Source organism: Ornithorhynchus anatinus, chromosome 2 (assembly GCF_004115215.2).
Source record: "Ornithorhynchus anatinus isolate Pmale09 chromosome 2, mOrnAna1.pri.v4, whole genome shotgun sequence".
In the NCBI taxonomy this organism is placed as follows: domain Eukaryota; kingdom Metazoa; phylum Chordata; class Mammalia; order Monotremata; family Ornithorhynchidae; genus Ornithorhynchus; species Ornithorhynchus anatinus.
Window position 1 is genome coordinate 62171244 of NC_041729.1, and position 15354 is coordinate 62186597.

The 15354-nt window shown below is 52.5% G+C and overlaps 1 protein-coding gene across 1 annotated transcript; it reads left to right on the forward strand.

The window, feature by feature from the left end:
- Positions 1-3496: 3496 nt before the first annotated feature.
- On the forward strand, positions 3497-7018 carry LOC100089908 (sperm acrosome membrane-associated protein 3-like). The gene is made up of 4 exons (XM_029058094.2): positions 3497-4024; positions 5216-5374; positions 6287-6365; positions 6819-7018. Exons 1-4 carry the CDS (start codon positions 3814-3816, stop codon positions 6883-6885), a joined length of 516 nt encoding a protein of 171 aa, XP_028913927.1. The 5' UTR covers positions 3497-3813; the 3' UTR covers positions 6886-7018.
- Positions 7019-15354: the final 8336 nt, after the last annotated feature.

Here is a 15354-nt window from a genome sequence, read left to right on the forward strand (position 1 = left end):
ACAAGGTAATCAGGTTGTCCCACGTGGGGCTCACAGTCTTTATCCCCATTTTACAGATGAGGAAACCTAGGCTCAGAGAAGTTAAGTCACTTGCCCAAGGACACACAGCTGACAAGTGGCAGAGACTGGATTTTTGAATCAGCCTCCTCTCTGATCTTCCATCCTCCTCTCCCCACTTCAGTCTATACTTCACTCCGCTGCCCGGATTGATTATCTTTCTATAGACATGCTCTGAGCATGTCACTCTCCTCCTCAGAAACTTATCAACTTTCACACGAAGCAAAAACTCCTCACTCTTGGCTTCAAGCTCTCCATCACCTTGTCCCCTCCCACCTCACCTCCCTTCTTTCTACAGCCCACCCCGTACACTCCACTCCTCTGCCGCTAACCTCCTCACAGTGCCTCGTTCTCACCTATCCCACCCTCGACCCCTGGCCCACGTCCTACCACTGACCTGGAATGCCCTCCCTCCTCACATCCACCAAACTACCTCTCTTCCCCTCTTGGAAGCCCTACTGAGAGCTCACCTCCTCCAGGAGGCCTTCCCAGACTGAACCCTCCCTTTTCCTCTGCTTCTCCTCTCCTCCCCATTCCCCCTACTCTCTCCCTCTGCTCTACCCTCTTCCCCTCCCCACAGCACTTGTGTATATTTGTATATATTATTTATTACTCTATTTCATTAATGATGTGTATATATCTATGATTCTATTCATCTATTTTGATGGTATTGATGCCTGACTACTTGTTTTTTTTTGCTGTTTGTCTCCCCCTTTTAGACTGTGAGCCCTTTGTTAGGCAGGGACTGTATCTGTTGCCGAATTGTACATTCCAAACACTTAGTACAGTGCTCTGCACACAGTAAGCACTCAATAAATGCGATTGAATGAATGAATGAATGAATGAATTAGAGCCCACATCCTCTGACTCCCAAGCCCATGCTTTTTCCACTAAGCCACGCTGCTTCTCCAGTATCTCCAGCATCATATTCTTAAATACCACTGAATGAATGAATGAATGAATGAATGAATGAATCTGACAATCGCTTAGTCCAGTGCCTGGCACATAGTAAGCACTTAACAAATATGATGATGGTCATCATCATCATTATTATTATTACTCTCCTCTCCTTCAAAGCCTTACTGAAGGTCCGTCTCCTCTAAAAGGCCTTCCCTAACTAAACCTTCTTTTCCTTTTTTTCCACTCCCTTCTGCATCACCCTGACTTGCTCCCTTTATTCATCCCCTCCCTCCCAGCCCCATAGTACTTATGAAATTATCCATAGTGTATGTATGTATATTAATATCTGCCTCCCCCTCTAGACTGTTAGCTCACCTTGGGCAGGGAATGTGTCTGTTATATTGTTGCGTTTATTCTCCCAAATACTTAGTGCAGTGCTCTGCATACAGTCAGTACTCAATAAATACAACTGATTGATGGATTGATTCCCTGCAGATCTGCTGGACACAGGCCTCAGCAGTGACAACACCTGTGCCAAGATCATGGTAGACAATCTAGGCAGCACAGATGCCTGGTGAGGGCAGGCAGAGGCCTGGGGTTCACAGGAAGATGGGCCTGAGTCAGGTTCCACACCGGACTGAACTAGGAAAAGGGGAGATAGCCAGTGGGTGGCCAAGGGTGGCCAGGATACAGGCTGGAAGGGTGACTTTCCCCTGCTGGGACCCATGGAGTCATCAATGTGAGGGAATATGGCCTTGCTTACTGGGAAGTAAACGGTGACCAACAAAGCCATAGGCACCTTCCCCTCATGGCTTTGCCTTCCCCTGCCCTCTCTCTTCATCTCTGCTCACCACTACCCTCCCTCCATGTGTCTGCCTGCCACTGCCCTCCCTCTATGTCTCTAACCGCCAATGCTACCACTCAGCGTCTGTGACCACCACCCCCCTCTAACCATCAGTTCAGCCGGCTGGGCAGAGGAAGCCCATTCCGGACCCAGGACCGTCCATGGGCAGCAAAGAGAATGGTTTATGCATGACCTTCTCTACTCAAATCCCTGCTTCCTTCCCTGGCCACCATCTGGCAGGTTCTTGCCCTGCCCAGGGAACGGGGAGTAGGCAGGGAGAGAGGGGAGGGGGTTCATTCCTTCAATTGTATTTTACTGAGTGCTTACTGTGTGCAGAGAACTGCACTTGGGAGAGTACAATGTAACAATCAACAGACACATTGTCAGCCCACAACGAATTAAAAGTCTAGAGGGCAGGTGAAAGACATTAATATAAATAAATAAATTACAGATCTGTACATAAATGCTGTGGGGCTGGCGGGGGGATGAATACAGGAAGTAAATCAGGGTGATGCAGAAGGGAGTGGGAGAAGAGGAAAGGGGGGCTTAATCAGGGAAGGCCTCTTGGAGATGTGCCTTCAATAAGGCTTTGTAGAGAGGGAGAATAATTAAAGGATTTGAGGAAGGAGGTGGTTCCAGGCCAGAGGGAAGATGTGGTCAGTGGCAAAGTAGACGAGATGGAGATACAGTGAGAAGGTTAGCATTAGAGGTACGAAATGTGCAGGCTGAATTGTAGGAGGAAAGTAGGGAGGTGAGGTAGGAAGAGGTAAGGTGATGGAGTGCTCTAAAGCCAATGGCTCAGAGTTTTTGTTTTCGGAGGTGGGTTCCCAAGTTCCTGTGGGTCAGGGGAAGAAGTGGGGGCTCCCCACCACCTACCCCATTGTGGGGAGTACCCTGGGGCTCTTGGGGTGACATTCCAGGAGAGGGATGGGCTCTCCAGGGAATTTGCTTCCCATTTTCTGCCTTGAGGCTCAGCTGGTGTGCCCCCCCCCCCCACAGTCCGGTACAAACTCCCACCCTTCTCCCTTATTTGGGGCTTGGGTCTCCCGCTCCCCTCTTCACCCTGCCCTTGCTCCCTCCCTTCTGCTCCCTCTGGACCCTCCCACTTAACCAGGCTTTGGTGATTGCCCAACCCATTTGTGCTCATTAGGGTGGGTGTGATTGACCAGCCTTCCCTTGCTGAGGGACGTCTCTGGTCTGGTCACCTGTGTGGACTCCGGCCTGGGGCAGGGCTGCTACTGACCCCAGGGGGGCCCATAACCTGCCTCACCCCAGAGCTGGCCTGCATAGTCTCTTTGGGATGGTCAGGCATGTGGTTTGGGGGCATCTAGCATCCAGAACCTGCCAGATCACTCCTCGGCCAATCAGCTACCTGGATCCCCCCTCAGTCAATCATCAGCTCCCTGGATGCTCCTCAGCCAATTAGCCCAGTCCCCAGCATCTTCCCAATGCCTAGGCATCTTTTCTCTCCCACTCAAGCCTCTGAAGACAAAGCCAGCGGCTTTGTGCCTTAGTGCCCGGCTCCCAGTGGGCATCGTCACCAGCCCTCTCTAGGAGTTTGTCCTGCCAGCATTTAGGGCCAAACTGCAGGGAAGGGGACCTGGCTGGCAGGAGGGACAGCCAGACTGTTCCAGGCGGTGATGTCACAAGGCCGAAGAGGTGAGGTTGGAACACTGTGGCTGCTCCCCTCCCCAGCACAGGTCGCCCCTGGCAACGCGGAATGTGGAGGTGTCGAGCCCAGGAGGAGTGTGGGTGTGAGTCCTGGGCTGCAGCACTCTTGATCTGCTCACCCACTGACTGGCAGCTCTCTGGAGTGACCAGCTCCACCTCCCACTTCCCCACCTCCGCTGATTCCCTGGGCCTAGCCAGCACTGTTCACCCTGCCCCTCACTGGGCTCCCCCATCCTGGGGCTGAGGGTGTTAGGATTAGAAGGGCCAGAGGAGAGTAGGATCAGCAGCCAGCCTCCTCCCTCCACTTTCCGAGCCCAAGGTGAGCCGGGCGGCCCTCTGGCATGAGGGCCCTGGCCGTCCCCGTCCCCCAAGGCTCTGAGCTCAGGGCCCTGGGCCTGGTGCTGACTCCCTGGAGTGTGGTGCCCGTGCTGCTCCTCTGGGCCGGTTGCCTGTTTGCCACCAGTGAGGCCAAGATCTATAGTCGCTGCGAGCTGGCCCGCACCCTGCAGGAAGCCGGGCTGGGAGGCTACCGAGGCTACCAAGTGGCTGACTGTAAGGCATCAACGTGGGTCCCTCCCTTTCCCCACCATCCCAGCCCTTCAAATGAGCTGGACCCCTGGGCGGTGCTCCCACAAAGACTCCAGGAGTCTGCCCATCAGAGAGCCATGGGGTGGGGGGCTATCTGGTTCAGTCCACCCAGGACAGGCAAGGGCTCTGCTCTCTCCTGAATGATCCAGAGGGATCTTTCCCCTTGATCCCAGTGTTCTCTGTCTGCTGGGACCCTCCCCTCCTACACATTCCAGTCATGAGGGCCATTCCCCATCATGCTCCCAGTCCTGAGTCCCCAGCCAAGACCTCCTGCCTGTCCTGGATGGGCATCTGCATCTCAACCTTCTTCCTGACCTGGACCATCCCTCCTACCTTCCTCCTCACTTCCCAACTCTCAGCATTCCCAAGCTGAGCTGAAAGTTTAGTCTCCCCACCCCTCTGGGAAATTCCTGTTCTGGGCCGCCCTCACTGGAACCCGAAGCATCCCCTTCCTGAGTCTGGGTCTGTGTCTCCACATTCCTCAGATATCGGCAGAGTGTCCAACACAAGGTGGTGCACAGTCAGTGCCAGAGAGGCTTGGGAGAACGGGGGATGCCCTCTTCTTCTCTCTCCAGTCTCCCTTCACACCACCCATCAGCCTCTCTCTCTTCCAACTCCCTGTTGCTTTTCATGTAATGCCAGTAACAGCAACATCAGTTAAGCACTCTACTGGGCACCTACCATCTACAGAGAACTGTATTGGGCACCTACTGAGTGCAGAGCACTGGACTGGGAACCTACCATATGCAGAGCACTATGCCGAGTGCTTTCTATGTGCAGAGCACCTGTACTGTGTGCAGAGCACTGCCCTGGGTGACTGTGACATGTCACAAGTTCTCCAGAGGGCGGAGGAGCCCAGAACGGAAGTGAGAGACCTGGCCAAAGGGTGAGACTGTGTGGGGGCAGCCCACGGGGCCTATTGGGGCTGTCAGGGCTGTTGTGGACTCCCACTGCTTCCTCTTCCTGTTCTGACCTCCCACAGGGGCCATTATATCACCCCTCTGGGGCAGTAGATCCTTTGTCCTCCTTCCTTCCCCTCCTCCCTTTCCATCCTCGTCCCCTGAATCCCCCTGCCTGGAGCCCCCCTGCGGCAGCCCAGTCCAGCCTCTGCCTGGCCTGGCCCAGCCCAGTCCCATCCCCTACCTCTCTCCGCAGGGGTGTGCTTAGCATACTACGAGAGCGGCTTCGACTCTGGCCTGGAGGACTACGAGATCGACGGAAGCACCAACAATGGCATCTTTCAGATCAACAGCCGCCTGTGGTGCCTGGGTTACCAGGACCCTGGTGCCAACCGGTGCCACCTGCACTGCAGTGGTACTGCACCCCTAACCCGCCTCTGCTGCCTGGGCCCCCAGAGCACCCTAGGGGGCTATGGGACAATCCAGCAATAGTGCAGCCTGAGAGCCCCCTGTGGGCAGAGCACTGGACCGAGCACTCTGAGTGCTAACGCAGGCTCTGCCATGTACCTGTTGTATGACCTAGGGCAAGTCACTTCTTTATGGCTCAGTTCCCACATCTCAGCACTTAGTGCAGTGCTTGGCACAAAGCAAATTTAAAAAAAACCACAATTATTATTATTTTTATTATTATTAGCGTTCAAAAGCATTAGCAGACACAATCCCTTGGTCTCAAGGCGCTGCCAGTCTAGTCAGGGAGACAGACAATAAAATATGCAACAGGGAGGGGACAATGAGTGTAAGGGTATGGATAGGTGTGAGTGTCCCCAATGGCTTAGGTGACAGGGAATGTCTGGACCTGCAGTATGGAGTGACATAAGATGGGGAAAAGAGGGTTTAGGGATGGTCTCTGGGAGGAGATGTGATTTCAAAAGGGTTGGGGAGAGTGGTGGTCTGTCAGGTACGAATGGGGAGGGAATTCCAGGTAAGAGAGAGGACATAGGAGAGGTAAGGATGAGGCCTGGGTTGTAGGTTTGCCAGAGATGAACAGGAGATGGGCATCTGGGTGACCCTTGGCCCTAACTCGGAGGTGACCCCTGGCCCTAGCTTGGAGGTGACCCCTCACACCAAAACCTGCCCTAGCGCTAATCCCAGGCTGACCCTCTCGTCTTCTCTATCAGAGCCGCAGGCCACCCTTGGGGTTAGGGCCCTCCTGGGGGTGGGTGTCTGCGCCCCCAGGACACGCCCCCAGGACACGCCTTCGCCCCCCACTCCCCTCCCCCGCACCCTTCGCCAGCCCCTTAATGCTGCCACCCTTTCCCCCTACCAGACCTGCTGACCGCCAACATCAAAGACGACATCGTCTGCGCCATGAAGATCGTGCAGACGCACAGGGGCCTGGAAGCGTGGTGAGGGGCCAGGGGGCCTGGGGAAAGGGGCTCTGGCCATGGGGGACCAGGATGGGCAGACCACTGTGGGATGGGAGCAGGGCCGCCAGGGGCCAGACAGGGGTCGGGGGTGTGGCAGGGCGGAGAGGGCTGAGGGGAGAGAGAGGGGCTTGAGAGGGGGACTGGGCCCCTCGGGTCAGGGGGACCAGCCCGACGCCCCCTCCCTCTCCTGCGGCTGCTGCCCTGCACTGTGCGGTGACGGAGCAGAGGGGAGGACAGGGGAGGAGGCAGGGGAGACCCAGGGAAAGGAATGGGGGGGATGAGCGGGAGCAGGTGTTTGGGTGAGTGTCGGGGGTCCGTGGTCCCCGCTCGGGATCGGGCAGGAGCGGGCAGCGCTGGGCAGCGTCCTGGCCCCGACCCCGCCCGGGCCCCACCGGACGTCCCCCTAGCCGGCTTTCTTGCCCCTCCTCACAGGTCTGCCTGGAAGACCAACTGCGAGGGCAAGGATCTGGCGTTTTGGGTGGAAGGTTGTGAGTTGTGAAGGTCGTCGCCCGCCGGACCTGGCTCAGCGAGCGGCCCCGCTCTGGCTCCGCTCCGGCCCCCCTCCGGCCCCGGCCCAGCCCCGGCCCAGCCTCAGCCCTGGGATTTTGGGAATAAAGTCAATATGAATAGGGCGACGCCCCCTGCCTTTCCCCGCCAGCCCCGGCGCCGTGTGCTTGTCCCAGAGCTCAGGGCAGGAGGAGGAAGGCACCCTCAGGGAGGGGGTTCACCGACCCCCAGGTTATGTTCCCCACCTCCTGCCGGCCCCCATTTGCCAGGGCCGGCGGCGGGAGACGGACGAGCCCCCGCCAAGATTGGAAGCAGGACGGCGGCGGGACTTGGAAGCCTGGGGATGGAGCCAGGGAGGGCTGAAGGCAGGGTTGGGGGCTTTTAGCCTGGAGAAGAGAAGGCTGAGGGCGAGGCGGGGTGGGTTGCTCTGTTGAACAGTGGCGTCTCCGTGTTCAAGGAGGAGCAACAGTCCTGTTCCCCGTTCAGGTTGTTTCATTCATGAATTCCTTCCTTCAGTCATATTTATTAAGCGCTTATTGTGTACAGAGCACTGTGCTGTGCTCTTGGGAAAGTACACTCTAAGTTTCCCATTCACTTGTGCCCACCTGCGGCTCTCCCCACTCATCCCGCATCCTCACACTCCCACCCAGAAGTCCCAATTCCTGTGCTTAAGACCCACACCCCAAAGTGGTGGTGATCATTTATGAAAGGGTAGGAAGTTCTAAACCAGGGACTAAGGGCGAGATAGTCGGGACTGAAGCACAGTGAGCAAACTGCCGCCAAAGGAGCGAAATGGACGGGCTGGATCGTAGTAGGTCACTGAGGTGAGTTAGGACGAGGTGAGCTGCTGGATTCCTTTAAAGACGATGGGAAGAAGTTTCTTTTTGATACCGAGGTGGATGGGCAAGCACTGGAGGTTCTTGAGTGGGGAAATTCATTCAGTGGTATGTATGTGCAGAGCACTGTACTAAGCGCTTGGAATATACAATTCGGCAACAGATGGAGACAATCTCTACCCAGTGTCGGGCTTACAGTCTAATCGAAGTGCTGGGAGAGATACAAGGTGATCAGGTTGTCTCACGTGGGGCTCACAGTCTTCATCCCCATTTTACAGATGAGGTAACAGGCCCAGACAAGTGAAGTGACCTGCCCAAAGTCACACAGCTGACAAGTGGTGGAGTCGGGATTAGAACCCATGGCCTCTGGCTCCCAGCCCGGGCTCTTTCCACTGAACCACAATGGAGATGTGGACTGAATAGTTTTTTAGAAAAAGAGCCGGGCAGCAGAGTGAAGTAAGGACTGGAGTGGGAAAGAAAGGAAGCAGGGAGATTAGCAAGGAGGCTGATGCAGTAAACAAGGCCAGAGAAGCAGCGTGGCTCAGTGGAAAGAGCACGGGCGAGTCAGAGGTCATGAGTTTGAATCCTGACTCTGCCACTTGTCAGCTATGTGACTGTGGGCAAGTCACTTAACTTCTCTGGGCCTCAGTTACCTCATCTTTAAATAGGGATTAAGACTGTGAGCCTCACGTGGGACAACCTGATTACCCTGCATCTACCCCAGCGCTTAGAACAGTGCTCTGCACAAAGTAAGCACTTAACAAATACCAAAATTATTGTTATTATTATAAGTGCTTGGGTCAGTGTGATAACAGTTGGGATGGAGAGGAAAGGATGGATTCTAGAGATATGAAGGTAGAATTGATCAATGGTATTTTACTGAACGCTTACAAGAGTTGGTAGAAAATTCCCTGCCCACAAGGAATTTGCAGCCCAGAGAGAAGAGGCAGATACTAATTAATAAATAAATAAATTACAGATTAGCACATAAGTGCTGTGAATCGACGGGATTTGGTGACAAACTGAATATGTTGGTTGAATGACAGAGATGAGCAGAGGATAATGCTGTTATGAGTTTGTGAGACAGGGAAGGTGTTGTCTACATGAGGGGAGAGTCGGAGAGGAAAGGGTTTGGGTGAGAAAACATGGAGTTTTGTTTTGGATGTGTTATGTTGAGGTGTCAGAGGGACATCCTAGTTGAGATGTACTGCAGGCAGGAGGCAATTTGAGACTGCAGAGAAGGAGAGAGATCAGTGCTGAAGACCTCACCTAGTTCAGCTAGTTGTCCGAGGGAGTGGGTGTAGATAGAGAAGAAAAGGAGACCCAGAACTGAGCCATGAGAGACTCCCACAGTTAGAGGGTGGGAGTCAGAGGAGGAGCCTGCCACTCATTCATTTAGTTGTATTTATTGAGTATCTACTGTGTGCAGAACACTTTACTAAATGCTTACCTGGGGGGAGAGGGGAGACAGGATACAAATTCATAAAAATACAGATATGTACATAAGTGCTGTGAGGCTGGGAGGGGAAAGAGCAAAGAAAATAAGGGTGACACAGAAGGGAGTAAGAGATAAGGAAAGGATGGGGCTTAGTCTGGGAAGGCCTATTGGAGAAGATGTGCCCTCGATAAGGCTTTGAAATGGGGGAGAGTGATTGTCGGTCGGATTTGAGGAGGGAGGACGTTTCAGGCCAGAGGCAGGACGTAGGCTAGGGGTTGGAGACGAGATAGGCAAGTTCAAGGTCCGGCATGAAGGTTAGCACTAGAGAAGCCAAGTGTGCAGGTTGGGCAGTAGAAGGAGAGAAGCAAAGTGAGGTAGGAGGGGGCAAGGTGGTGGAGTGCTTTAAAGCCAACAGTGAGGAGTTTTTGTTTGATGGGGAGGTGGATGAGCAACCACTGGAGTTTTTTGAGGAGCAGGGTGACATGTCCTGAACTTTTTTGCAGAACAATGATTCGGGTAGTAGAGTCAAGTATGGCCTAGAGTGGGGAGAGACAGGAGGTTGGGATGTCAGCAAGAAGGCTGATACAGTAACCCAGGAGGGTTAGGATGAGTGATTGTATTAATGTGGTAGCAGTTTGGATGGAGAGGAAAAGGTGAGTTTTAGCCAAATCCTGAAGGTGGGACTGACAGGATTTAGGGATGGATTGAATATGTGGGTCAAATGAGAGAGAAGAGTTAAGGATAATGCTGAGGTTAAGGGCTTGTAAGTCAGGAAAGATTGTGGTGCCATCTTGCAGAAATGGGACAGGGTTTGGGTGGAAAGGTAAGGAGTTCTGTTTTGGACATGTGAGTCTGAGGTGGCCAGAGGTCATTCAAGTAGAGATGTCTTGAAGGCAGGAGGAGATGTGAGACTGGAGAGAGGGAGAAAGATGAGGGCTGGAGATGTAGATTTGGGTATAATCTGCATAGAGGTGGTAGTTGAAGCCAAGGGAGTGACTGAGTTCTCCAAGGGAGTGGGTGTATATGGAGAGTAGAAGGGAACCCAGAACTGAACCTTGAGGGACCCCTACAGTTAGGGGGTGGGAGGCAAAGGAGGAGCCCGCGAAGGAGACTGTGCATGAACGGCCAGAGAGATAAAGAGGAGAACCAGGAGAGGACAGAGTCAGCGAAGCCGAGGTTGGATTACGTTTCCAGGAGAAGGGGGTGGTCCACAATGTCAAAGGCAGCTGAGAGGTTGAGGAGGATTCGGAAGGAGTAGAGGCCATTGGATTCGGCAAGAAGAAGACTACTGGTCACTTTGAGAGGGTGGTTTCTGAAGAGTGAAGGGAACAGAAGCCAGTTTGGAGGGGGTCAAGGAGAGAATTGGAGGAGAGGAACTTGAGAAAGCAGATGTAGACTACTCACTCAAGGAGTTTGGAGAGGAGTGGTAGGACAGAGAAAGAATGTGACCTAGTGGAATGAGAACAGGTCTAGGAATCAGAGGACCTGGGTTCTAATCCTGACACTGCTAATTGCTCTGCTGGGTGAACTTGGGCAAGTCATTAATTTCCTGTGCCGTCATTTAAGAAATGAGGGAACTGAGAAGCAGCATGGCGTAGTGGAAAGAGCATGGGCTTGGGGAGTCAGAGATTGTGGGTTCTAATCCCAACTCTGCCACTTGTCAGCTATGGTGACTTTGGGCAAGTCACTTAACTTCTCTGTGCCTCAGTTACCTCATCTGTAAAATGGGGATTAAGACTGTGAGCCCCATGTGGGACCACCTTGTATTTACCCTAGCGCTTAGAGCAGTGCTGGGCACAAAGTAAGCAGTTAACAAATACCATCATTATTATTATTATTATAAAAATGGGAATTAAATCCTATTCCTCCTATTTAAACTGTGAGCCCCAATGTGGTTCAGGGACAGTGGATTATCTTGTTTTTACCTCCGTGCTTAGTAAAGTGTGTCAACATTTTAAATGCTTAGCAAGTATCAAAATAATAATAAGAAGCGATCAGAGATAGGAAGAGAACCAGGAGAGGACAGTGTCACTGAAGCTAAGGTTAGATAACGTTTCCAGCAGAAGGGGGTGGTCCACAGTGTTGAAGGCAGCTGAGAGGTTGAGATGGATTAGGGTTGGAGTAGAAGCTCTTGGATTTGTCAGAAAGGAGTTCACTGGGGACCTTAGAGAGAGAGAGTTTCAATGGAGTGAAAGGGACAAAAGCCAGATTACAGGAGGTCAAGGAGAGAGTTGTAGGAGAGGAAGTGGAGGCAGTGGGTGTAAACAACTTGCACAAGAAATTTGCAGAAGAATGGTAGGGGGAGTTGGGGCAGTAACTGGAGGGAGCTGTTGTATTAAGGAAAGGGAAGACATAAGTATGTTTTGAAAGCAGTGGGGAAGAAGCCATTAGAGAGAAAACAGTTGATGATGGTGGTCACGGATGGGAGAAGGGAGGAGGCATGTTTTAAAGTGGGCCTTGGTAGGGAGGAGCAGCAGCCGGGGAGGCTGGGCTTTAAAACCAAAATATAGGAGAGAGAGGGGTCCTATCCTAGTACTTGGGAGAATACCAATACAGCAGACTTGCCCGCAAAGAGCTTATGGTCTAGGGGGATCCAGAAGGGAAGACACACATCAACATAAACAAATAATTTATAATATAAAAGTTCCTGATCTGTAAAATGGGGATTCAATACCTGTCTTCCTCCCACTTAGAGGTGAGCCACATGGGGGACAGGGACTGTGTCTGATCTAATTATCTTGTATTCATTATAACGATGGTATTTGTTAAGTGCTTACTATGTGTCAAGCACTGTTCTAAGCTCTGATGGGGAATACAAGGTGATCAGGTTGTCCCACGTGGAGCTCCCAGTCTTAATCCCATTTTACAGATGAGGTAACTGAGGCACAGAGAAGTTAAGTGGCTTGCCCAAAGTCACACAGCTGACAAGTGGCAGAGCACGGGCTTTGGAGTCAGGGCTCATGAGTTCAAATCCCAGCTCTGCCACTTGTCAGCTGTGTGACTGTGGGCAAGTCACTTAACTTCTCCGTGCCTCAGTTCCCTCATCTGTAAAATGGGGATTAAGACTGTGAGCCCCACGTGGGACAACCTGATTCCCCCTGTGTCTACCCCAGCGCTTAGAACAGTGCTCTGCACATAGTAAGCGCTTAACAAATACCACATAATTATTATTATTATTAGAACCCATGACCTCTGACTCCCAGTCTGTGTTCTTTCCACTGAGCCACACATTATCAAGGTCTCAGTGCTTTGAACAGTTCTTGTTGCATAGTGAGTGCTTAACAAATTGGCATTATTATTATTTCTACAACCAGATGAAGGGCCACCCTAGCGGCAATTGCAGAATCCCATGGCTGACCGCCCTGACTCCTGTCTCTCCCCACTCCAGGCTATTCTTCAGCTCTGCTGCCTAGATCATTTTTTCTTCAGAACCATTCAGCCATGTTTTCTCACTCCTCAAGAACCTCCAGTGGTTGTCCATCCACCTACATATCAAACAGAAACTCCTCACAATCAGCTTTAAAGCACTCAATCACCTGGACCTTCCTTTCTTCCTTACCTCCTGCTGTTTCTACTACAACTCAGTCTGCACACTTTGCTCTTCTAATGCAAAACTGGTCACTGTACCTCGATCTCATCTATCCACTGCTGACTCTTTGCCCATATCCTGCCTTTGGCCTGGAACTTCCTCCTTCCTCAAGTCTGACAGATGATTACTCTCCCCACCTTCAAAGCCTTGAAGAAAGCACATCTCCTCCAAGAAGGCTTGCTCTGACTAAGCTCTCATTTCCTCTTCTTCTTCCTCCTTTCTGCATCACCCTTACACTTGGATTTGTACACTTTATTCACCCCTCCCTACTCATGGCAGGGAAAATGTTTATCAGCTCTGATATATTGTACTTTCCCGAGTGCTTCGTGCAGGGCTCTTCCACAGTGCTCCATAAATACGATGGATTGAATAATTGGACTCTGGGGATGCCCCTGAGCATGCTCAGAGGATGAGCAAATTCTTCTGGGAATTGTAGTTCCTGAAACTCCCATGAGTCCTCTGAGCATGCTCAGGGTGTCCTCAGAGTCCGTGTTGCAGTTGCTTACTAAAACCACTGAGGCAGGTGGTAGAGGGTTGAAACTACTGGAGGAGAGGCAGTAACCTGCCTCGGGGCTAGGGGAGCCTCTGGGCCTTGGAAACCCACGTGGAACAGTCAGACTCAGGAATACTTGGCCAGTTGGTGGTTTGTGGCCCTGGGGCAGAGGAGCCTGCCAGGGTAAAGCGGAGAGTGAAGGGCACTTGGAGGAGGGAAACACAGATCAAAGGTTGAAGAGAGTGAAGGGTTGAGGGGAGGTAGATGCCAGGGATCAGAGTGAATGGGAGGTCAGCAGACTTCAAGCCATCTGACTGGGCCCAGCCTGGAGATTGAAGGTCTCAGATAGGGAATTGATGGACCAGGAGCTGGGACCAGGACCTTTGGCACTCTGGCCACCCATCTCCCTTCTTGCCCACCTCCTGACTTCAGTCCCCTGCCCCTGGAACCAGCGTCTGAACTCTGACAACCTATACCTTGGCTCTAGTCCCCAGTCCTAGACCGGCCCCTAGGTCAGTCCCAGCCTCCACCCCAACCAACAGCCCCAACCTGTCCCCAGCCCCAACAAGTCTCTAGTGCCCAGCCCTGGCCACAGCCCCAGCCTGACCCCAGCCTCAGCTTCAGTGTACAGCCCAGCCCTTAGCGCCAGTTCCATTGTCCAGCCGCAGCCTCAGGCCCAACCTCAGTGTCAGCCCCAGCCTCAGCCTCAGTGTTCAGCCCCAGTCTTAACTCCCATTCCAGTGTTCAGCCCCAGCCTCAGCCCTCTGCTTTAAAGCACTCAATCACCTTGACCCGTCCTTCCTTACCTCCCTGTTTTCCTAATAAAACCCAGCCTGCACACTTTGCTCCTCTAATGCTAAAGTACTCATTCATTCATTCATTCATTCATTCAATAGTATGTGCACTTACTATGTGCAAAGCACTGTACTAAGCACTTGGAATGTAAATTCAGCAACAAATAGAGACAATCCCTGCCCAGTGACAGGCTCACAGTCTAATTGGGGGAGACAGACGCAGAGCAAAACAGAATGAACAAAACAAGACAACATTATCATGATAAGTAGAATCAAGGGGATATACACCTCATTAACAAAATAAATAGGGTAAAAATAATTTATACAAATGAGCACAGTGCTGAGAGGAGGGGAAGAGGGGAGGGGAAGGGAGTAGAGGATTGGGTAGGGAGGGGAGGAGGAGCAGAGGGAAAGGGGTTCAGCTGAGGGGAGGTGAAGGGGGAAGTGCAGAGGGTGGAGGGGGAGCAGAGGGAAAAGGGGGGAGCTCAGTCTGGGAAAGCCTCTTGGAGAAGGTGAGCTCTCAGTAGGGCTTTGAAGAGGTGAAGAGAGTTAGTTTTGGCAGACCAATGAGGAGGGAGGGCATTCCAGGACAGCAATAGGACGCGGGCCAGAGGTCCACGGCGGGACAAGGCGTGAACAGCAGACAGTGAGGAGGGGAGCAAGCAGAGGAGTGGAGTGTATGGGGTGGGCAGTAGAAAGAGAGAAGGGAGGTGAGGTAGGAAGGGACAGAGGTGATGGAGATCCTTGAAGACCAGCGTGAGAAGTTTTTGTTTCGTGTGGAGGTTGATAGGCAACCATGGGAGGTTTCTAAGGAGGGGAGTGACATGCCCAGAGTGTTTCTGTAGGAAGATGATCCGGCAGCGAAATGAAGAATAGGACTGGAGTGGGGAGAGACAGGAGGAAGGGAGATCAGAGAGAAGGCTGATAGAATAATCCAGTCGGGATATTATGAGAGCTTGTACCAGTAAGATAGCCGTTTGGATGGAAAGGAAAGGGCAGATCTTGGCGATATTGTAAAGGAGAGACCGGCAGGCATTGGTGATGGATTGGATGTGTGGGGTGAATGAGACAGCTGAGTCAAGGATGACACCAAGGTTGCAGGCCTGTGAGATGGGAAGGATGGTTTTGCTGTCCACAGTGACAGGGAAGTCAGGGAGAAGACAGGGTTTGGGAGGGAAGATAAGGAGCTCAGTTTTGGACATGTTGAGATTTAGGTGGCGGGCAGACACCCAGGTGGAGACGTCCTGGAGGCAGAAGGAGATACGAGCCTGAAGGGAGGAGGAGAGAACGGGGAGGAGATGTAGATTTGGG